This window comes from Boleophthalmus pectinirostris, unplaced genomic scaffold, assembly GCF_026225935.1.
Source record: "Boleophthalmus pectinirostris isolate CB_2022bp ecotype Guang Dong unplaced genomic scaffold, ASM2622593v1 HiC_scaffold_11, whole genome shotgun sequence".
NCBI lineage: Eukaryota > Metazoa > Chordata > Actinopteri > Gobiiformes > Gobiidae > Boleophthalmus > Boleophthalmus pectinirostris.
In genome coordinates this window covers 2740435-2766000 of record NW_026570994.1, presented here as the reverse complement: position 1 = coordinate 2766000, position 25566 = coordinate 2740435, and the positions used below count along the sequence as shown (strand labels likewise).

General features: G+C 37.8%; 1 protein-coding gene across 2 annotated transcripts in view; it reads left to right on the top strand.

The window, feature by feature from the left end:
- gk (glycerol kinase) overlaps nucleotides 1-5911 on the top strand; it is a 40972-nt gene extending 35061 nt beyond the window's left edge. For both annotated transcript variants that reach the window (XM_055164350.1, XM_020936559.2), the window contains 2 exons: nucleotides 2266-2352; nucleotides 4187-5911. In XM_055164350.1, coding sequence (XP_055020325.1) covers nucleotides 2266-2352; nucleotides 4187-4197 — 98 coding nt within the window. In that variant the 3' untranslated portion in view covers nucleotides 4198-5911. The remainder of the gene's footprint in view (nucleotides 1-2265; nucleotides 2353-4186) is intronic.
- The last annotated feature ends 19655 nt before the right edge of the window (nucleotides 5912-25566 follow it).

Genomic DNA, 25566 nt, shown 5'->3' with positions numbered 1-25566 from the left:
AAACAAAACAAACAAATAAAAAGACTTTACTGGGCTTTTTAAATTAATCATTCATCAATATCTGTACTGGGGCAAGACAAATTCCTCAAATACATGGGAAAAATCAGGTTTAAAGTTTCAGGTTTAAAGCACCAGCCTTTGCTTTGTTGACAGATTGAGCTTGATGTATGAAGAAGTCTCCTTGAAATGGTTTTCTAAAGGCTATTTTGAAAAATCTAAACTTGTTATTTGACACTCTGTCTGCTACATGACAAAGGTTCACTCATAGTTTTGAGGCCTACAGAGAAACTCTACAGTCATGAAAATAAAGAAAAACATGACATGAAAAAATGTGTCCAGACTTTTGACTGACAGTGTATAATACTAATAAACCTGTTCTGATCATTGTTTACGACTACTACTACTACTACTACTACTACTACTACGACTACTACTACTACTACTACGACTACTACTACTACTACTACGACTACTACTACTACTACTACTGTTGTTACTACTACTACCGTTGTTACTACTACTACTACTACTACTACCGTTGTTACTACTACTACTACTACTACTACTACTACTACTACTATACTACTACGTTGTACTACTACTACTACTACTACGTTGTACTACTACTACTACTACTACTACTACTACTACTATACTTACTACTTGTTACTACTACTACTACTACTACTACTTACTACTACTACTACTACGTTGTTACTACTACTATACTACTACTACTACTACTACTACTACTACTACTACTACTTGTTACTACTACTACTACTACTACTTACTACTGTTACTACTACTACTACTACTACTACTACTACTACCGTTGTTACTACTACTACTACTACTACTACTACTACTACTACTACTACTACTACTACTACTACTACTACTACCGTTGTTACTACTACTACTACTACCGTTGTTACTACTACTACCGTTGTTACTACCACTACTACTACCGTTGTTACTACTATTACTACCACTACTGCTACTACTGTTACTACTACTACTACTACTACTTACTACTGTTACCCCTATCCACTGTTACTACTACTATTACTACTACTACTACTTAAAGTGAAACACAAACTTGCTGATCATGACCTGATTTTCTTTCTTGTGATTCTGTCAATGTTTAAAAGGCTTAAGTATTACAAGTACTTTTACTTCAGCCTCAGGTCATGATCCAAATGGGGTTAGAGTCTATGTCCTTGTAGTGCTGCAAATGACCAAACAAACTACTACTACTACTACTACTACTACTACTACTACTACTACTACTACTACTACTACTACTACTGCTGCTACTACTGCTACTACCGTTGTTACTACTACTACAACTACTTGCTACTGTTACCACTATTACTACCACTACTGCTACTACTGTTACTACTACTACTACTACAACTACTTACTACTGTTACCACTATCCACTATTACTACTACTACTGCTGCTGCTGCTACTTCTACGACTGCTACTACTACTACTACTACTACTACTACTACTACTACTACTACTACTACTACTACTACTATTACTATTACTATTACTACTTACTACTACTTCTACTACTACTGCTTCTACTACTAGTACTACTACTACTACTACTACTACTTCTACTACTACTACTACTACTGCTACTACTACTACTACTACTACTGCTTCTACTACTACTACTACTTCTACTACTACTACTACTGCTTCTACTACTACTACTACTACTACTACTACTATTACTACTGTTACCACTATCACTACTACTACTACTGCTGCTGTTACTACTATGACTACTATGACTACTACTACTACTACTATTACTACTTCTACTACTATTACTACTTCTACTACTACTACTGCTGCTACTACTACTACTGCTACTACTGCTACTGCTATTGTTACTGTTACTACTACTACTGCTACCACTATTACTGTTATTGCTACTACTACTACTTACTACTGTTACCACTATCCACTGTTACTACTCTACTGCAATTACTGTTACCACTACTACTAGTCCCTACTACTGCTACTGCTACTAGTACTACTACTAATAATAATAATAATAATGATGATTTGTGGCATAGTAATGAATGATTTAACTTTCAGTATTCTGCTGCCTAAAACACTTTTAGACACTTTTAACACAAACTGATTCATACAGTTACTACGTCCTGAGTAGATACTGTAGGTACACCGGGATACTCATAAAACTGTAGTTCCACTGGTGACTGTTTGTACGTGTGTGCCTCCAGGTGAGCCCAGTATCTTCTGCAGTGTCCCTCTTGGTTTCTACATCATGGGCAGCATGGTCATGTTGGTGGGAGCCAAGTACCTCGCAGGTCAGGAGCTCTCCTTCCACAACACATCACATCACATCAAACACAGATATACACTATGTCATATGACCAGTTAAATCCAGTTATTTTTCTAAATGGAATGCGTTCACATTCTACTATTTGATGATGTGGTAATTATTTATTTTTTTATATTATTTATTTGAGCTCTCCAAAGACTTGTCATCGTAATCGCACCACTTTCTGAAGCTACTGTAAAAAAATCATTTCACATTTGTATATTTGTAGTGACAGAGAAGACGTTGAACTTTGTGCCGCTTTTTGTTTCATGTGATTGGGCTATAGATAGAGACATTAACCATCAACCAGGTCACCAAATCTGCAACCTGACGGTTACACCGCAAATTCCCCCTGAGAATTTTGACCTGTCCTTCAGCTCAGGTTAAACTAAGGGTTTTTTAAACATGATGTTACACACAGCTTAGTTTCGTTTAACACTGTAGGGAAAAAAAATAGACAAAACTATCATGCACTACTAGTGTTGCTGTACCTTTTTTAACACAATGAGTCATGCAAAAAGACAAGGAAATTGTAAACATGCCCATGTTTGCATTCAGATGGCTGCCTGTGATAGCATTACCTAACAATCCTATAGGGACACTAGAACATTGTGATGTCGTGTGGATGCAAACCTGTTTATAATTTCCTCTTTTTTTCAGCACATCTCACTTTAACTCTCCTACACCCTTTGGTACATTTTTGTACATCTCAACTTTTTTTCTTTTTAGCATAACTTTGGCCTTATTGCACCAAATAGCACCATAATTGGCCAGTTTGTGTATTTTGTGATGTATTTTTAATTTCAGTTTTTTTTTTTCATGATCACATTAAACAGTTTATAATGAAAATACATCCGTGGTCCTTCAGTACATTTTTGTCCCATTGACTTCATTCAAAATGGCTTTGTTTATGGCATAACTTTGCCAGGATATTTTTACTTTTTGAGTTATTTTTCACTCTTTGGTGTTGGAAATTTTTAGTTTTAGTGTCATTTTGAATTTTTTGATATTTTTCTTCTTTTTTTTTTTTTTTACTTTGTATCTTCCATTATAAGTTTATCAGTGGAAAGACATTTGTACATTTTAGTCATTACTGAAGGACAGAAACGTAGATATTTGAAGTTAAAGTGATATGGATGTGTTCTAGAGGAGCACCAGAGTGAACTGAATGTGTAAATTAAAATTAATTGGAAAATTAGTTTGAATTTTTTTTTTTTTTTTCCTTTTTTTTCATGCACATAATTTTTTAGATTTTTACTGTCAAAAAGGCATTTAAGGGGTCAACATTTCTAAATATTATATAATATTTGGTATGTATGATTAGAGCAGAAGTAAATGAAGACAGTGAGATTAAAAAGTTGAACACAAATCTGCTTTTTCAATGTACATTTTTGTCATGAAGGACCAAAGGTGTAACTATCTGAGTTTATGCAAAAAAATTTAAAAAGGTAAAAAACAGTGTTGGCACTATTTTATGACATCCCCAGCCTCTGATAATCCCAACACAAACAACTCACAAATTACTTGAAAGATACAGAAAAAAATGTTGTTGTTTTTTTTTTTTTTTTCATTTGACAAAAATCTGTACTGCATAAGAATATTGTGGTGTTCTTTTTTAATGTACATTTTTATCATGAAGGAGCACAGGTGTAACTATTTTAAAGGGGTGCACAGAGGTAAAAAAAAAAAACACTGCATTTGTTAAAAGATAATAGCAAACTATCTTTTGTATTCGATGCTTTTCACAACCCTAGTGCACTGTAGCATTTTCACTTTTTTCCAAATAAAAACTTCATTTGCGTGTATATTCTCTTGTCCAGGTAACACTTAGACGGTTCCTCGTGGAGAACGGAAGAACTTCTCAGCATGGACCACCACTCAGAAATGGGCTCTGTGTTTGAACATTCCAGAAGATGACTCTAGCCCGGTCCAATCCCAATCCCGAAAGGAAACCCCGGACAATCTGACCGACTACTGGGACTCTTTTACTTTCTATTTCTTTTTGCTACTGAAAATGAGGGTACTTTTTAGTCGTAGAATCCATGCAGTATTTTTTGTACTTTCGTTCTGGCTGTATGATTTCTCATGCGTGAGTGTTTTTCTACTCGTCTGTGTAATTTGCATAGACGTAACCACTTTTTTAACAGTCACGAGATGTTTTTTTTTTTTTTTTTTCTAGTTGCTTCAGGAATTTTTTTTAGAGCACTTTATGTTTTTATTTTAATTATTATTATTTTTTGAGTCACTGACAGTCGATCGAGGAAAGAATGACTACATGTTTTGGTACTTGGAAAAATGCCAGTATTGTGAAATGATTTTGAAGGGAGAAAAATGAACTTGAAACACTAGTCTAGCTGCAGTTTTTGAATTTGTACAGAACTGTTTTGTGGAAATCGAAAAACTGAAAAATTAAGTTATGTCGATGGTTATGTATGTTTTAATGCACTGAAATGCCAATTATTTAAAAGGGTAAATTGTACGGTACTTTACTTACTTTCTACAGTAATAGCATGGTAATACTAGAGATACTCTGCACTGACATCATCCTGGGGCGGGGTGGTTCTGCATCTATGTCTATGGTGGAATGTTGAGGTTGATTTTCATCAAAAATGTGAGAGTGACTAACTGAAAAACTCACTGTTGTCATTCCTGCTAAGTCAGTTTTTTTTTTTTTTTTTTGGATCAGATTGTGTTCAAATCAAAACTAAAGTCGAACTGGAGTAACAGCTTCAGACAGAGCAGTGCCTCCAGTTAGCATCACCGCCTCCTTCGGGAATCTTGACGACACCAGTTGCAAAATATGAATAGATTTGTAATAATCCAATCAAATTTTTTCATCTTCCTCTTTGTAGGACCTATTTGCAGGGTTCCCACAGTCATGGAAATCCTGGAAAAGTCATGGAAATTGAAAATGTCATTTTACAGGGCTGGAAAAGTCGTTGAATTTGAATATCTCTTTCACGCCACTACAGCGTTCTGTTAAGTTCTCATTAGGCTGTTATGATTATTTCTGAACGTCTGTGCCTTTTGTTTAAAAGAAACGACAATAAGTGAGTGGAAAGAATTAACATTTTAGATTTAGCTCTAAAAGTCTGATCAGTTCTACACATGTCTGTGCCATAAAATCATGGAAAATTCACTTTAGGTCATGAAAAAGTCATGGAAAAGTTTTGAAATTTTGTTAGTGAAAAGGAGTGAGAACCCTGCATTTGGAACACTTTTCACCATTCACGAGATGGAATACTTTGTTCCGAATTCTTAATTGCCATGGAAACGGTGCTAATTTCTCATTGCTTATGGCATTTTAGAATTTGATGTCTTATCCTGCCTTCTACTGAACATCGGTAGTGGATGAATTCGAGTCAGTTCTCCCGTTGTAAATGTGTTTCATTATGACAGTTGTGGAAAATTAGCCTGATTCTTCGATGGTAGGCAAGTACTTTTTTTTTATTTAATGAATCACTGCTGTTTGGTCGTGATGTATGTAAATCCCGTAGGAAGGAGGACAGTAACGTCTTTCCCCTTGATAAAATTCACCAAACATTCTCTTTGTTCTGGCTTTAAATCCTCGATCTCAGGAATCGTTGACAACACAAAATGTCTGTCTCTTTGCTGATTGGCTGGTGCCCAACTCACACTTCCGGGGTTTTTGCGAATTGTCTACTGTATTCAGATTCCTGACCTAGTCGCTGGAGAGAAATTAAATTGAGCGGAAGCACTAGGTGGCACCAGCCTGGTTAGTGGAAAATATGGACGCTCAAGAAAGTTTCATGTGACGTCTCTAGCTCCTGGTAATAAATCAAGCCTATTAGCTAAAATTACCTGTCGGTGACTCAGTTCTGACAGTTTGACTTTTACACGTTTAGAAAAAAAACTTCTGTCTACTGTCAAATGATGTGAAAGAAAGTCTAAATGTCACTACAAAGTTTTTAGAAGACACTTTCTCTACACAAACACAACTTAACACATCAAAATGACCAAAAGACAAATCTCCCCGTTTACATAAATCCCACCGACTTGCTCTGCATGAACTGGCCCGAGTTTGTGTTTCAGAACCCTGATTCAATTGGCCGTTCCATTGCACTTTCTCGAATTGGAGGTCAGATTTCCCCGAGTCCCGAACGCAATAGAATGCAGCAAGTTCATAATTTCAGAGTTCAGGTTCTATGAGAGAGTTTTTGAAAGAAATCTCCAAACGTATGACAAATGTCAAACCTTCTCTTTATTGGTTTGGGTTTGTACGGAAGCCGAGAGGGGTCACAACAAATACAAATGCGACAACACAACAAAAAGCCACAACTCACCAAAAAAAGCCACAACAGAAATGACTGCGGGACTCTATTTTAATGCAAAAGCCACAACAAATACAAATGCCACAATACAAACGCAAATGCCGCAACACATTAAAAAGCCACAACACATTAAAAAGCCACAATACATTAAAAAGCTACAACGAAAGTGACCACGGGACTCTATTTTAATGCAAACACCGCATCAAATACAAACGCCACACAAACGCAAATGGTGCAACACAATAAAAGCCACAACACATTAAAAAGCCACAACACATTAAAAAGCCACAACACATTAAAAAGCCACAACACATTAAAAAGCCACAACACCTCAAAAAGCCACAACGGAAGTGACCGTGGGACTCTATTTTCCGACGGACCAATCAAGCGGCAAGTGAAGAAGAAGAACTACAACGTGAAACAAATAATGATAAAATAATAAATTACTTTTACTTATGTTTCCAACTTCTTCGTTCCTTTACTTTTCACGTTGTAGTTCTTCTTCTTCACTTGCCGCTTGATCGGTCTGTAGGAGTCCCGCGGTCACGTCCGTTGTGGCTTTTTGAGGTGTTGCGGCTTTTTGATGTGTTGTGGCTTTTATTGTGTTGCACCATTTGCGTTTGTGTTGTGGCGTTTGTATTTGTTGCGGCATTTGCATTAAAATAGAGTCCCGCGGTCATTTCCGTTGTGGCTTTTTTTGGTTTGTTGTGGCTTTTTGTTGTGTTGTTGCATTTGTATTTGTTACGGCGTTTGCGTTTGTTGTGACCCCTCTCGGCTTCCGTAGGGTTTGGCTCCACAGATTTGACGTATTAATGGTTATTAATGATTTGAATTCCGTCGAACTGACAATAATGATACCAGTGTGTGAGCGAGCGAGTGGTGCCATCACCTTTGAAACAAATGAGATAAGAATATTTCATCTTTGTTCTTGAGCTCTGCCTTGAACTGTTCATTTACAACTTGAACTTTGTGCCAGTTTTTGTTTCATGTGAATAGGTCAGGATCAGTAATTACAGAGATATGAACTATAAACCAAATATAGGTCAGGCAAACTTATTCTAGTACCATGCTATTACTCTACTGCTGAGTAAAAGTACTACAAACAAGCCTGAAGGGATATGTACTTGTATGCTGAAGTAGGTCGACCTATGGAACTTTGATTTTTCACTGGTTCTTCTTGTTAAAGGTGCACAGTGTAATTTATCTTTTGGAAAGTCAGCCATCTTGTCTCCAGAGATGATACTGTTTTACCTGGAATGTTCCGCAGTACGGCATTAAATATGTGAATTGTCAAGTGTAATAATTCATACTTTACTTTATTTTTAGCAAAAACACATTCCATGTTAAAAAACAAGAGACTCATTTTGTTGTTTAAGAAGATTTTAAGTGTGACAAAGTGGATGAGGTTTATGTAAGAATCTAGGCTAGGCTAAGTTAGCATTAGCATTGACCAGCAGTTAGTGATACATGCACAAAGTGACCAGACGTCCTCATTTACCCGGGACAGTCCCAGCCTTTGCCTCCTGTCCCAGTAGATTTACACAAAATAAGTGATTTGTTCTAGTTTTACACACGAAATGTCCCAGGTGTCTCTATTTTGGACCAATTTGATAAATAGGACTAAACCAGGACTATGACAGGTTTAAACCAGGACTAAACCAGGTCTAAACCAGGACTAAACCAGGATTATATCAGGTCTAAACCAGGACTAAACCAGGATTATATCAGGTCTAAACCCGGACTAAACCAGGTCTAAACCAAGGACTAAACTAAGTCTAAACCAGGACTAAACCAGGATTATATCAGGTCTAAACCAGGTCTAAACCAAGTCTAAACCAGGTCTAAAACAGGACTAAACCAGGTCTAAACCAGGACTAAACTAGGTCTAAACCAGGACTAAACCAGGACTAAACCAGGTCTAAACCAGGACTAAACCAGGTCTAAACCAGGTCTAAAACAGGACTAAACCAGGTCTAAACCAGGACTAAACCAGGATTATATCAGGTCTAAACCAAGTCTAAACCAGGTCTAAACCAGGACTAAACCAGGTCTAAACCAGGACTAAACTAGGTCTAAACCAGGATTAAACCAGGATTATATCAGGTCTAAACCAGGTCTAAACCAGGTCTAAACCAGGTCTAAACCAGGACTAAACCAGGTCTAAACCAGGACTAAACCAGGTCTAAACCAGGATAAACCAGGATATATCAGGTCTAAACCAGGTCTAAACCAGGTCTAAACCAGGTCTAAACCAGGTCTAAACCAGGACTAAACCAGGTCTAAACCAGGTCTAAACCAGGTCTAAACCAGGACTAAACCAGGATATATTAGGTCTAAACCAGGACTAAACTAGGACTAAACCAGGACTATATCAGGTCTAAACAAGGTCTAAACCAGGTCTAAACCAGGTCTAAACCAGGACTAAACTAGGACTAAGCCAGGACTATATCAGGTCCATTTCAGGTCTAAACCAGGTCTAAACCAGGACTAAGACAGAACTGTATCAGTTCTAATCCAGGTCTAAACTAGAGGAGCATAAATTGCATTTGTTTAGCCAAAATCCAGAAGTCTGTGTTTCTATATTTAGTCTCAGATTAAACATTGACCCACACGAGTCAATGGACTATTTTAAAAACTGTTAAAAGATTATTGAGCCATAAAAACACCTGCAGCTGAATCGGTCATTTTAATGCTGTACTGTGGTGCATTCAGGTAAATTCCAGTTACATAGTGTTAATGTTCCAGTGGTTTTGTGGACCTGAGCCAGAGTGTAGCTAAGGATTAGCGTGATATGGAGTTATTTATTAAACTGTAGTCCCACACCACGTGAGCAAGTTCAAAGTCCTCCAGACATTTTACTGCTCTGTTTTTGTTTAACTGTGGTACTTGTTTTCAACACAGACGAGAGGTGGGACAATATTTAACACACTGTTCTTCTGAAAATGCAAAATTAGAATTGCAGACGGAAGTTTGTGACTAATCAAGTGGTCCTTCTGTACTTTGTGGTTATGTTTACAGTCCATTCTTTTTTTTTTTTTTTTTGAACGATAATTTGACCTCAGATAAGACATTTTATGGGTCTATATTGCATCTATTTTCTGATCTAGGTTATAATGTTGTTTCGTGATCACAAACAGACCTGGAGTTGAGTTTTGTTTCATTCTCACAAACCCTGCATATCTACACTCAGTTCATCTGTCAAACACAAAACGTTCTGTCCCAACCTGTGATGTCATGTGGTAAAACAGGCTCACTGTGCAGCTGTCAGACGTTGAAGTTACAGCTATTGTTTTAGCCTCATTGAAACTGCTTCACTCTGCGGTGCACCAGCAGATTTAAAGACTCAACTGTACAAAAGGTGAATCTCAAATATGCAAAAATAAATAAAAGCAACAACTTAAGATTCGTTAGAGTTCTGAGTAAGTCAACTGAGGCAATAAAATGCTGTTAACTTTAAAACTACCACTTAATGACATCACAAGGTAGAGCATTTTGAGCTTTGGGGATGTAGACAGACTAATGATAAAGGATTACTCAAACAAAACACAACTTCACATATGTTTTTGAGGAGGTAACAACATTATAACAAGACATAAAGCTCAAAAGAGTCAGTTTTGCGTAATATAGGACCTTTAAGAACATAGATTTATACAAAACCACTGATTTGTCCCAGTTTTATATGAGACATGTGCCAGGTGTCCCTAGTCTGGACCAATTTGATCTGAACTAGGACTAAACCAGGACTATGTCAGGTTTAAACCAGATCAAAAACCAAGACTAAATGAGGTCTAAACCAGGACTAAACTAGGTCTAAACCAGGTCTAAAGCAGGACTAAACCAGGTCCAAACCAGGTCTAAACCAGGTCTAAATCAGGACTAAACCAGGTCTAAACCAGGTCTAAACCAGGACTAAACCGGGTCTAAACCGGGACTAAACCGGGTCTAAACTAGGTCTAAACCAGGTCTAAATCAGGTCTAAATCAGGTCTAAACCAGGACTAAACCAGGTCTAAACCAGGACTAAACCAGGTCTAAACCGGGACTAAACCGGGTCTAAACTAGGTCTAAACCAGGTCTAAACCAGGACTAAACCAGGTCCAAACCAGGACTAAACCAGGTCTAAACCAGGTCTAAACCAGGTCTAAACCAGGACTAAACCAGGTCTAAACCAGGTCTAAACCAGGACTAAACCAGGTCTAAATCAGGACTAAACCAGGTCTAAACCGGGTCTAAACCAGTTCTAAACCGGGACTAAACCGGGTCTAAACTAGGTCTAAACCAGGACTAAACCAGGTCCAAGCCAGGACTAAACCAGGTCTAAACCAGGACTAAACCAGGTCTAAACCAGGTCTAAACCAGGACTAAACCAGGTCTAAACCAGGACTAAACCAGGTCTAAACCAGGACTATATCAGGTCTAAACCAGGACTATATCAGGTCCATTTCAGGACTAAACTCAACTGTACAAAAGGTCAATCTCAAATATGCAAAAATAAATAAAAGCAACAACTTAAGGTTAGTCTAGAGTTCTGAGTAAGTCAACTGAGGCAAAAAAAAAAAAAAAAAAAGCTGTTAACTTTAAAACTACCACTTAATGACACCACAGGGACATTTAAAAACATGTTTTTAACAGATTGGAAAAAAATATGATTTAAAAAGATATATTTTTGTCAATAGTGGCCACCCTTCCACTGCCTTTCTTTGTCACATCTCCACTGTCAAACTGCATGTTCGTACAATGATTCTGTCATAAAAAAAAAAAAAACGCACCAAAATAAACTTCAAAAAATCAAGTTGTTTTTTTTTAAGTTATGTTGTGTCTTGTAACAATGGAGTTATGATCTGATAAATTCAAAAATGTGAGTCTTTCCTCGTAGAAGGGGCCGCCCCAGGAGAGGAAGCAGTTATATGGGAGTGGTTTAGCAACATTACTGCAGTACCTGAGCTCCCGCATACTACGTGTACTGCTCTGGGTGAAGTCTGCGTGAAGTACAACGAGGAGGGTGAGTTTCACATTACACATGCTTACACAAATGTATCTTTCTTAAATGGATTAGCAGTATTTCTTTGGTCATTCTGTACATACTGGGGTAAATAGAAATAAATTTGGATGTAAAACTTGATGGTAGTTTAGAGACGTTTTGGAAGTTTAGAGTGTTTTGGAATCCTGCAGTGTAATCCTAGAGATCGTCAAGAGGTTCGTCATATGATCGAAAGATGGGCCTCGATACGATATATTTCATACAGATTTTATACCGTTCGATAAAAAAATTAAAGCTTTTCGGACACTTGCTTAAAAGGATATATTACGCAAAATTGAGAGAGAGAGCTTTAAGGCGCATTCCTGGAGTCGTGTTTCCTTTCATTCACACGTGTTTGAGTGACCCTTTATTATTGCTCTGTCAACGTCTCCAAAGCTTTAAATGCTCTGTTCCACTTTGTGATGTCATGAAGCTGTAGTTTTTTAAGTTAGGAGCAAGTTAAAAAGCAACTCCACAACTTAGACTTAGACAATTAGTCCAAATGGGAAATTATTTGGACACAGCACCTCACACATCAGAATATAATATAATATAAGAGTAAAAAATATAAATACTAATAATAAATTCTAAATACGCAGCAAAAAGAGCAAGGCAGAATTGTATAAATGCAAATGTACAAGTCGAAATAAAATGAAAAAATAAGTAATAAATGATAAAATCTCAATTTCGACCACAATAATTCCAACTAAATGATTCTAGTGATGGTGTATGGAGTTTAAAAAACACAGTGGAGCACTTCTGGTATCACCACATGACATCACAAGGTGCAATAGTGTTTTTTCTGTTTGAGAGAAGAACCCAGTCTAAATATGTATGATTTGTGTTATGAAACAACACATCTCCAGGCATGTTTGTGATGAGGAAACAACATTATAACCTAGATCAGAAAATAGTGAAAGTAACTTGAACAATACATAAAATACACTGGTTATTGACAGTGGTGGAGTTAGCAATTTGGGGGCCCTAGGCGAACTTGAGTTTGGGGACCTCACTACAATGCACTGTTTTTCTGTTTTGTTTTGTTTTTTTTATATATATTTATTGTCTGTTTTTCCACATTGTTCTTGAGACATGCACATCTCTATTTATTTGAATTACGGTGGACTAGAAACTTGTCTTATTAGTTCAGTCGCCTCTTAGATAACCAGAGCTGAAAGTATTTTTATTTTTTTGCCAGTACAATTATATTTTTGTTTACATCCTTTACATATGATTATTATTATTTTTCTTATGATTATTGTTTAAAAGTAAAATACTCTAATGTCATATTGAGAGAAAATCAAATTGCTCTGAGGCCTCGACCATTAATGGCACTGAAGACAATTGTTTGGGGGCCCCTCCAGATTTGGGGGCCCTAGGCAGCCGTCCACATTTGCCTAACGGTAGCGCCGCCTCTGGTCATTGCGTATACGAGCTTAAATACTTTTATACAAAGGGACATGTGCACTTTAATGGCTCTAAAGCCTCACTGCAAAATCATACAGTATGATACTTAAAGTCCTTAAATCACAACCTGGAAAATTATTATGAAATATACTAGGAATGTAACAATAACCGAAATATCGTGATATCGTATCGTCAAAAGTTTCACAATAATATCATGTACTATCACAATATATGTCAAATTACAAGTTCCTTTGATTAAATGCATAGTTTTATAGTAGCAACACCTAATAAACATCAGAAACTACAAATCCCATGATTCATTTCAGGGCAGACAACATGAAGCAATATGCTTTTTATTTCAATTCTTAGGATTATGAAGGAAGTGATTCACACCAAAATCTTGTCAAGGTATTTTAAAAGCAAAAAAGTGTCCTGTTTACAATTATATCAGCCTCTTCAAAGTATCGTACCGTGAGATGAATATCGTGATAATTTGGGTATTGTTACATCCCTAAAATACACCCATTTTAATCATCAAAACAGTAAGCATGAGCAAATTTCTTTCTTCTAAACAAGCAACACAAATGCAGCGCGTCACTAAATCACTTTGTAATACTTGAGGTGTTACATCGACACAGCAGCCCACTACTGCATATCGATACTGTATCATTACATTTAGTATCAAAATATATCGACACTGCAGTGTAATGACATGGCAAAGTACTAGGGATGTAACGATATCCAAATATCTCAGTACGAAATTATCACGATATGCATCTCACGTTACGATATTTATTGTGATATTTTGGAGAGGCTGATATAATTGTAGATAAGACACTTTTTTTGCTTTTAGAATACTTTGACAAGATTTTGGTGTGAATTATTACTGTCAGAATCTCAAGAATTCAAGTAAAAACATATTTCTTCATGTTGTCTATGCTGAAATGCATCATGGGATATGTAGTTCCCGATGTTTATAAGCTGTTCCTACTAAAGAACAATACATTTAAGCAAAGAAACTTGTAATTTGATATATTGTGACAGCTCTTGATATTATTCTGAGACTTCTGACGATATGAATATCACGATATTTGGGTTATTGTTACATCCCTACAAATGAATGTCATTTCTACAGACAAGTAAACAATGTTATTTCAACTGCAAGATTTCAGCTCTCAACTTTGATCTGTGTTTATTCATTTATTCAAATGAAAAAAACATATTTTACTGTTTCCACGGATCTGATTTGTTATTTGATGGACTGTAAAATTGACTTTTCAGAGCTTTTAGTCATGTTATAGTTGTTTTCTTCTCGTTTACCCTCTGAAGTTGTATTTAGAGTGATTTGTGCATGTCTGAGTCATCAATTCTCCTGTATTCTAGAAATCATTACTCATATCTACCATCGTTTTCGCCACACCTGCTCTGTAGTTACTACATTCTCTTACAGACTGTTTACCGAAAAATATGGGGCAGGATTTATTTTTACTCCAAAGGGTTCAGGGACAGTTGGGGTGATTTTAGTCAGGCATTTTAGGAAGACTCACCCTGCATTGTCATTTTTCCCCCATAAAATACAGATGCAGTATGTGGTTGGTGATACAAGCTGCGTTTCATAAACCAAATGGAGAAGTGAAAAAGTTTATCGTTGTCTATTGTACTGTTTTGTGTTGGTGCGTAACTGTGTACACACGTGTATTTAACCGTGGGAGATGATAAGAGTTTATCGGCCAGCGCAATAACTCGACCTTTAATAGCACTTACATTTATTGCTGCAATTAATCAGTGTTGGCAAGTAACTGAATAGATGTACTGCATTCTCTACAGTTGCTTTTCAGTTGCTGATATTCGGAAGTGAAAGTATTCTAAGAGTTCAGAATGCAGTACTTTGATTGACACCACTTTATAACACCTACACCTTAATTAACATAGACAAGAGTTATTATATTTAGTAAGAATGATTCAAATTGATTCAGGCTTTGTAAATACTTAAGTGGTCGGATTAAGGTATTATTTAAGATATTATTATTATATTATTGTTGGTATTATTGCAGATCACACTAGCATGATACAGATTTTTTCCCCAATGCTGCCAAATTCTACACGTATCACAAATAAGAAAATAAAAATTGAGAGTGAAGTTAGTAAGTTGCTATAGGCGTGTACCGGCGGTGGTGAAACAACGGTTGATCGCAATCGGCGTCTTGAAAATAAGTAATTAAATATTAGTCAAACATGTATGAATCACTCCAAATACAGTTTCAGCGGGTAAAACGAGAAGGTCTGATTTAATTATAATCTGCGGACATGTTAAGAACTGTGCACCAATTAAATCAAAATCATCCCTCTCCAAAAATGACAGTTTTTGATGATGCAATGTATATTTTAATATGATTTTGAAACCATTGCAAAACTGACAACGGGCCTCGACAAGCATCTACATTACACCACTTTACTTTGGAAACAGCGTGTTAACATGTTTTATAAGTTCTCCCTGCACTATGTCACCTCCCCATTCAGAGCGTTATCACAAAACAATCAGTGTGGCTCCTCTATAGAAACTACAGCTCATTGCGTCAGGTTTGTGAAGGTGTAGTGTAATGTTTTTTTTTTCGTGTAACGCTTTATGGAAAGTTATCGTTTGGGTGACTGGAGGGATGAGCTTTGCACAGAATCTTACTCCTAACGGTAACGAGGATTTGAACAGGGCCTGGGAGAGATCGCTAGATCATTCAAACATGAATGGATGTCACCAAATATGGAGTGCACATATTTAAATCGTACTGTTCAATAAAAAATAAAGGCTTACTTAAAGGCCCATGTTATGAAAAACTGAGTGAGTAAATTTTAAGCCATGTTAGAATGTTGTTCGGAGAGATCTCTAGATCATTCAAACATGCATGGATGTCATCTAAAACCTGTTCATCATCAGGAGATAGTTTTGATATATTTCAATATAGATTTAATACCGCTCAATAAAAAAAAAAAAAAAAACTTACTTAAAAGTCCATAATTATACAAAACTGAGTGAGCGAGCTTTAAGCCATGTTAGAATGTTGTTCGGAAAGATCTCTAGATCATTCAAACATGCATGGATGTGATCTAAAAGCTTTTCATCACCAAGAAGTTTTGATATATTTCAAATAGTTTTAATACCGTTCAGTAAAAAATAAAGGTTTACTTAAAGGCCCATGTTATGAAAAAACTGAGTGTGTGAGTTTTAAGCCATGTTAGAATGTTGTTCGGAAAGATCACTAGATCATTCAAACATGCATGGACGTCATCTAAAACCTTTTCATCATCAAGAGGTTGCCGATATGATACCTCGATACATGGGCCTCGATATAGTGCACTTTGGATATATTCAAATTCAATTCAAATACATTTAATACTGTTCAATAAAAAAATAAAGGTTTATAGGTCCATAATATGAAAAATTGATTGAGCGAGCTTTAAGCCATGGAAGAATGTTGTTCGGAGAGATCACTACATCATTCAAACATGCATGGATGTCATTTAAAACCTTTTCAGGCATGTTTTTGATGAGGGAACGTGGGAAACATCAAAACATTTTATTGAACCATTGCCACAACATTTTTCATAACTGAAAATAAAACACAAACGGAGCACTTCCTGCCCTCCCCTCTCTCCTCATTCATGACAGGAGTTCCTCGTGTTACAGATCTTGTTGGGACACGTATCAGCGGTTGGATTGAGGGTTTGGTTGTTGTTCTACCCCGGCTCTACACCCTTCACTTCCGGCCGCCGCCCACCACCTCCGCCCTCCAGCCTCCTGAATGCCGAGGGCCATGCTGGAGCCCCAGTGGAGACAACCGCCAGGGGTCATGGGAAATCTGAACCTGGACAATGCAGGTAAGACGGGGATCCATTATGTTCACAAGTAAACCATGACTACGAACTAAACACACGCTTTTCTTTAACATTACCTTTTATTTTGATACAACTCTAAACTTTTGTGCCTTCGTTAACATTATTATTAGTTTGGACGACAATAAACAAACAAACAAAACAAAATACACAATACAACAACATACATCCATGACGCAAAAGTGGTGTTGCGTCTTCACTCTTTATTCCGCATTTAGACGAGTGTTTTCGGGAGGAAATCTGTGTGCTCACAGTGACGTAAAAGTGTTTACATGTTTATTTCTGTGTATGTTTGTGATGTAAATGTGTATGCGACATGAGCAGATCTGACCAGAGTTTTGCGTCTTGGGCAGTGTAGACGGAAACACTACAGCGGAGCAGAGTTTTCAGCTTTTCCACTCTGGAGGGTGGTTTCAGATTTTTGCGTTTTTAAGCCCCAAAAATCCCGTCACTGTATAAACGAAAGGCACTTCCCATAAAATATGTTTTTTTTTTTTAACTCACAAGCGTTCTCATGTAAACAGGCCCTTAGGTTGTCTGTGATCAAGCCCTGCTTAGGTGTTTGGTTTTCCACAAAAATGCGTGAGTGACTAATTAAAAAAATGTTGGATAGGGCACCTTTTTTTTTTTTTAACAGCACGAATCAGGTAATGCTCTAAGGAATGTTGATGACATCAGCTGTAAGGTGTCAGTTCCGGCGCTCGACTCAAGCACCACTGTGCAATCAGATTTGTTTATTTCACTGATGGATGTGAAACAAAGGAGCTCATTGGTCACCATCATTTACAAACAAACCAACTTCTCTTAGCTCAGAGATTAGTGCTTCATTGGTTCTGCAGTAGGGTGACCAAATGTCCGTTTTTCCCTGGACATGTCCGTATTTTGCGTCATGTCTGGGGCGTTCGGGGTTTTTTTTATAAAGTGATGCAAATGTCCAGGTTTTCAGTACCGTTCATTGGGGGCATTAAACTGAGCGTCTCTCGTAGCGTCTGTGACTCAGAAGGAGCGAGACACAAACAGTTGGTCAGTCTGCAACATCCCGAAGCACAAATGTGTATTTAACAATGACTTTTACAAGAAATTCTCCGTTTTCCATCCTGGTCGGGACAAGTGGGAGGTCATGTGCACAGGTTGTGAGGTGAGAGGACAGTGTCCCTCGTTTATCGCGGGGTTTATGTTCTAAAAATAACCTGCGATAGGTGAAATCCGCGAAGTATCAACTTTATATTTTACAATTATTCTATCTGTTTTAAGGCTGTAAAACCCCTCAGCACAAACTTTATACACTTTTCTCAGACAGGACAGGTGCAACCCTTTTTACTTCCTTCTTTAAACTTATTGCTGCTGTCGTCATGTTATTTTCCTCCTTCTTTATGTAACAAACTGAAGATTCAGTTATTCCATAATGGAGCCCAACAGCGCAGAGAACTGCACGGCTCCATTTTTGGAGACCCCCAGTACAACACCGCACCCGCGCAGTACAGGACCGCACCTGCCCGTTATATATCAAATATTGAATATCAAACTTTTGCGCTGCCTACGCCACAGACTGAACCAAGACTAACCCAGGACTAACCCAGGACTGATTCCAGGACTGAAGAGGAGGACTTTGTGGACAAACTGCTTGGCTTCTCTCTCTTAAGTCCAAGATTAGTCCTGGTTTAGACCTGGTTTAGTCCTGACCCACCCGTGTGTAATTACTACCCGCCTGTAATACGTAATACACATTCATACGCTGTAAACCCCCCCCCCCCCCCCCCCCAAGGTGTCCGGGTTTTCACAAACGGAAATATGGTCACCCTATTCTGCAGAAATCCGCCATGTTTTTATTGCTCTGTGAAGTGTGTATTCTTCTTTTATTGTAACATGAGTAAACAGTAAAATAGATCTCCTCTAACCGAACTTTAGTCAGTGTCAGTACTTCCTCCTTTTTTAACACTTTGGTCACTGGAGGTGTGGAGTTTTCTGACTTGTTATTGTAGGGGCCGTCCACACAACAATGTTTTTTGGTCAAAAGTTTGTATTCGTTTTGGCCTTTCATCCACATGGAGCTGGTGTTTTGGGTGCGAAACTGAGTCCTTTGAGAATGGGTTCCAGAGTGGAGAAATCTGAAAACGCCGGCGTTTTGTTGTCGTGTGGACAAACAAGCTTTTGGAAAACGATGACGTCACGGTCCCGTCATCACCGGGGTCCTCCGATGCAGCGAAGCCAGCAGCCCTCGAACTGACCATAAGAACGCTGCTGAAATGGGACAGGTGTAGCCTACGGAGCCGCTCCTGTCGCCCAGCAACCGAGACACACTGTTAGTGCTAATGCTAAAAACACGCACCACAGATTACGCACACTGATCAATAACAAAGATTACGTTTACACTGAAACAAATCCACGTATCACTGTATCAGAAACAATCTGCGTCCAGACACGTCGTTTCTGTGTCCGCAAGTCTTCAGTATCCACACAGCTTTGTGCATATTTGTTTACGTTTTACAGAAACAAAACTTAAAACCACACGGCTCATTTGCATAAACGAAGCGCTCAAAAAACGATGTGGTTCAGCTTCTGTCAGACTAAAGAACAGGACTCAGTGGAATATATGGGTTCTTTCTGTGATTTATGTTTAACTTTTGCAGAACAAAACAGCTATATTTCTGGGATACATCTAAAATCGGCTAAATTACCTTAAAGTTTAAAAAACGGTGATGAGATTTGCATTATTAAATATTATTATCATTGTTAACAGTGCCACATACAGGTGTGGCAGGTGTATGACATTGTTTTCACTCAGTGCTCCGTTGTCATGTGGACGTGAATATTTGCTGATCCGACACGTGTGTGGACGCAATTTTTTTTCAACCTGCAAAGAAAAAAATCCATTGGAGCGTTGTTGTGTGGACGTAGCCTAAATGCATGTAGTGGGACATTTGAAATGTGAACGTCTGATTTGCTCCGTACAAACCCACCGCTCTGTAGTTGCTTTATTCCCTCAGCTAGATCCTTCTCCTTACAGACTATTTACCAAAAAAACATGGGGCAGGATTTATTTGTACTCCAAAGGGTTCAGGAACAGTTGAGTGATTTTAATCAGGATTTTAGGAAGACTCACCCTGCATTGACATTTTTTTCCACAGTAAAATATAACCTATTTAATAATAATCTGCAGTGAGTGGTTGGTGATACAAGTCGCTTTTTATAAACCAAGTGGTGAAGTGAAAAAGTCTATTGTTGTGTATTGTACTGTTTTGTGTTGGTGTGTAACTGTGTACATACATGTATTTAACCCTGGAAAATTATAAGAGTTTATCAGCAAAGGCAATAACTCGACCTTTAATAGTACTTACATTTATTGCTGCCTTTCAGTTGCTGATATTTGGAAGTGAAAGTATTCTAAGAGTTCAGATTATAGTACTTTGATTGATACCACTTCATAGCAGCATAGACAAATTTGACTCATAATGAAGAAATAGTTTAAAAATGATTAAAATTGATTCAGGCTTTGTAAATACTTTGTACAATAAAGTGGTCAGATTAGGGTATTGTTTAATTTCAGATATTGCATGATGCAGATTTTTTTCTTGATGCTGCCAAATTTTACATGTATCATGATTAAAAGAACAAAAATCAGGAGTGAAGTTAGTAAGTGGCTATAATCTTGTACTGGTGGTGGTGAAACTAAGGTTGATCGCAGTCGCCGTCTTGAAAGATTAAAAAGATTACTAAAGATTACTCAAACATGTATGAATCACTCCAAATAAAACTTCAGAGGGTAAAATGAGAAGGAAACAACAATAACCTGGTTAAAAGTCGATTTTGGAAATTGAAAGTGGAGCTTGAAATGTGAAAGTCTGATTTGTGAACATGATTTCATTTTTTAGTTTTACTTTGCCTGGGATTCAGATGGGCATGAGTGACAGGTGGATTAGCCAATCAGGGACACACACGGTTCAACTGTATTAAACCATATACAGCTGCAAATGAGAAAAAAATTAAAGGAAAAAATATCATGAAAACATGGTGGATTTCTGTAGAATCAGTGAGCGAACCAATCTGTGTACAATCCATGTGTCATTTGTTCATAAAATCAAAAATAAGAAAATGAAAAAACAACTATTTTCTTCATTATTTGTCTCCAAAACCAAAATAAGAAACAGATAATGTTAGTTTTCGATTTTGTGTTTAAATGAAAAATGGAAAAAACTGATAACAGCCATTTTCCGTTTGCGTGACTTAAACTGCGATGCCGGACTTTTGCGCCACATACGGACTGAACCAGGACTAAACCAGGACTAAACCAGGACTGAACCAGGACTAAACCAGGACTGAAACAGGACTAAACCAGGACTGATCTCAAGACTGAACCAGGACTAAACCAGGACTAAACCAGGACTGAACCAGGATTAAACCAGGACTAAACCAGGACTAAACCAGGACTAAACCAGGACTGAACCAGGATTAAACCAGGACTAAACCAGGACTGATCCCAAGACTGAACCAGGACTAAACCAGGACTGATCCCAAGACTGAACCAGGAGTGTCGAGACGGGCCTGAAGGTGCACCCACGCAGACTGTCGGTGATCAGGACTAAGACCGGGACCAGACTGGGACTAAGACCGGGACTGGGGTCCTGTTTCAGTCCTGGGCCAGTCCTGAAACAAATCGTTATTTGCTTTTTCATTTTGGTTTTGGAAACAAATAATGAAGAAAGCTGTTGGTTTTTTTTAACATTAAAAAAACTAATGATACATGGATTCACTACACTCACATGCGTCACTGAAATAAATGAATCTGATTGGACAGGCATGTTTTGGCTTGAGACACAGCAGAGGGAGTGGAGACCAGAGTGACATCCCTCTGTATCACACACAGACAAATATTTGTCTGGACTTGCCAGACAGAGTTTCACACTGTCTCCAGTAAACACATGTAAAGTAAACACATGTAAAGTAAACACAGTGACACTTTACTTTAAACGTGTCTTCATTTGGCAGAGAAAAACACAGTATCATATGAGCTAACATAAACTCAAGACTCGATCAACTGGAAAAGGAATACTCAGTTATGTTGCTTAAGTAAAAGTACAAACACAGAGGCAAAAAGTACAAGTATCATATATACAAATCTGCTTGAGTGAAAGTACTGAAGTCACATTTTAAATTAAATAAATGTACTGTGTAAAAGTATTTTACACAGATTTCTGAAATGTCTTGATCTTTTTGTTTACAGTAGCATATGAATCAGCCCCTTTGTGTTTGTATACATATTTAATATGTATATTTTAGTTTGAACTCATCTCCTAGCAGGACTACACATAACCTCTCTATACAGAAAGTCCTTTTTACTTCAAACCTGCTCATAAATACAGTGGAGTAGAAAGTACAGAGATTAAATGGCCCATCTGATGCAAAATAACTCTTTTCACATTGTATCTTCTGCACATAAACAAGCACAATTTGGGTTCTTGAACATCCATTACACAATAGTTTCTGAAATCTTACTGATTTCTTGGAGACAGTCACAGACCAGGAACTATGAAAGACCGACTATTGCTCCTCCCCCCGCCCGTCCTGAGAAAGCACAGGCTCCGCCCTCCAAACGTGACGTAGGCGACGAGTGAGCCGCCCTTCCTCCGCCATCTCAGGGAGGGAGGGGGAGACAGACGTGACCCTGATAGTGGTAGAAATAAACTTTTATTCATCATGGAGATACAGCGCGTTCAGCCGCATGTGTTGGACCCAGAAACGACGAGGACTTTGAGGAGCACGAGGCTCAAGCACCACGTCCACATCAGCTGAACATTACTGATTGGTAAAGTATTAATAAACATTAGTAGATCAAGTTATTATATCAATGAGCTTATGCTGTTGTTTTTGTTTAGGTGTTCATGTGGGAATTGTCGCCTATGTGCGCTTTCTGCTACGTCAAATGCGTCATAGGTGTATCTGCCGCGTCATCGTTGTAGCAGCTTTAGTTCATTGTCATGTGGGAGGGTGGCAGAAATATGCTGTAATTTGTTTAAAAAAAAAAAAAAACGCCAAATCAATATAAAAAAAAACACTTGGGCAGCAAACATAAGGCCCACACATCACTCTTAGAAGGTAGAAAGCTCTGAAAAGTTGATTTTGCATGAGATGGGCCCTTTAAAATTAGTGAAGTAAAAGTCAAACGAATCCACTGTAAAATCTACTTTAAGTACAAATACCTCAAACTGTACAGTACTTTTGCATTGATGCTTCATTACTTTCCACTTGGAGATTACCCGGAACTGCTAGAGTCAGTCAGAATTCAAGGAAAACTCGTGATTGTAATGTTTGAGTCATCAAACGTGCTCCTAAGTCAAGAACGTGTGAACTTGCCAACTGTAGAGAAGAAGTCACGGTGGCTGAGTGTTCTCCCCATTTTCTCTGGTTTTTCCCATCAACCCAAAACATGCACAATAGGTCCAGTTAAGGTAGTCCTGCCCAAGACTAGCTCAAGATCTAGAGATGGGTTCCTTTAACTGCTCTGAAGGATTTCCTTGGTTAATCTTTTTGGGTGAACACATTTGCAGTAAGAGTTCCACTACACAGAAGAGGAACCCTGACAGAAAATCAGACCGTGTTCTATCTGTGTATCTGCTTTGTCTTTGTCCAACACTAAATCTCAACTGTCCTCATGTCCACAGACTGTCTCTTCTCTGAGTCGTGGCCCACGCTGGACAGAAGAGCCACTGTGAGGGACCTGCTCAAGATCAGACGCCAGATGGTAATGACTAAAGAAATACTTCTAGCAATATTCATCTAAAACAACCTAATCAAAGAAACAAGAAGAAAACGGCAGTGCTCAGTGGGAGTTGATGACTCTGTAAACAGGGTCCATCCCTTCTTTACGACGTGCCTATATTTAGATGAGCCATTTTACTGACACTTTTTAGTATCGCTATTCAGACACGTCATAAGTGTGTTTTGGGCTGTGAGTGTCGTCTCATTGAACTCACACAATGAAGTTGATTAGTTATTTATTTAGGCGGCATGGTGTTCTCCACAGATCACTTACATGACCAAATGAATGAAGCACAAAGGTCCATGCAGCCTTTGTTTTAGAGTCGATATTTTCCTGAAGTCTGGCCTATGCTGTTTTTTAAAATGCATGACTTGTTCCCATGGTGATTAGTTAGGACATTTTCCCACTGTCTGATCTCCTCTGTGGCCCAAATATTCTCTGATCAAGAGCACAAGCATCTTATGATATATGTGAGTGGAAAGTATAATAGGCTCTCACATTAACCCCTTAACGCTGACTGTCACAAATATGAGACAAACCGTCTGGATCGAGATATAAGTCGAGACAGAGGCTGTATTTCCCTCGGTGTCACTTAGTCCTAATGCAGGACCTTCCTCGAAACCTTTGGCAAGAACTTGTTTCTAGTTGTCATACATACACAAATTTCTGTACAGAAAGAACAAAAATGTGGCTGTTTGCTGCAGGTGTTCCAAGCAGTGGGAGCAGGTAGAGGGCGCTCTTGGAAAAAGGATCAAAGCTAAAAAATTACAGACTCCAGGCACTCCAAAGAAGTAAAAATCGCACGAGGAAAAATATAGTTAAAAGGCCTTTATTTAAATGGCCAAAACCAACATGTTTCGACCAACCTGGTCTTCATCAGGGCTTAGTTTAATTTTTTTTGTTTGTTTTTGTTTTATACACAAAGATTTATGTATTTATTGTGTTATAGTCAAATTAATAATCTCAGTTTAAATTACCATCCTCTTAAAGGCAAAAACACACACAAAATATTTTTTTCTATACATTTTTATACATTCAGGTGTTAAGGGGGTTAATATTATTATTATTATCTTATTAATATTATTCAGGTCGGAAAAGCGAAATGTTTGAAAAACAGTGGAGTTCCGCTACTTAGACAATGAAAAAAAAAGTAGTGGGACTCTTGAAAAATAATGTTTATGCCACTACTCCAACAATTAGACGTCAGTGTCTAAATAGTGGCATGGAACCTCTGTAAAAGCCATCACAACAAAACACCGCATGCTGTTGCACCCGCTGATGGATAACTGCACATCACAACACCTGATCTGTCAAACCACAAAACATCACCACGTCAACAGCCAATAAAAGAGAGCATCAGGGACAGAAGAGCAAGATATAAACACGAGAAATAACAGTAACAATGAGGATGATTAGTTTAATACTTGCCATAAAGCTGGAGTGAAACTGTAACGTTCATCCATGTTCTTACATTCAAAAGCCTAGTATTTTTTCCATAAATCCATGGCACACAGTCCAAAAAACATCCCTACAAATCTAGTCTGAAGCGTTATTTAAAAATCATGTGTGTTATATTTAAATAAATCCACGCTGTGAGGCAAAGCTGCTGCAAATTTCCAATAATAAACAAAAGATTACTTTCCGTCTGGGTAAAACATTTTCTGAGCCACGTTTGAAGAAATAATAACACTCTTTTGACTGTGTCTATAATCTAAAAGCGCTCTGAACAGATGAACAGACGTACACTTTTTGTCTCATGTTTAAAAATCATTTAAGACTCAAAAATTCTGTAGTGTTGGGCGAGTTTTAAACGTCTCCTCTGTGGATTTCAGGTGGA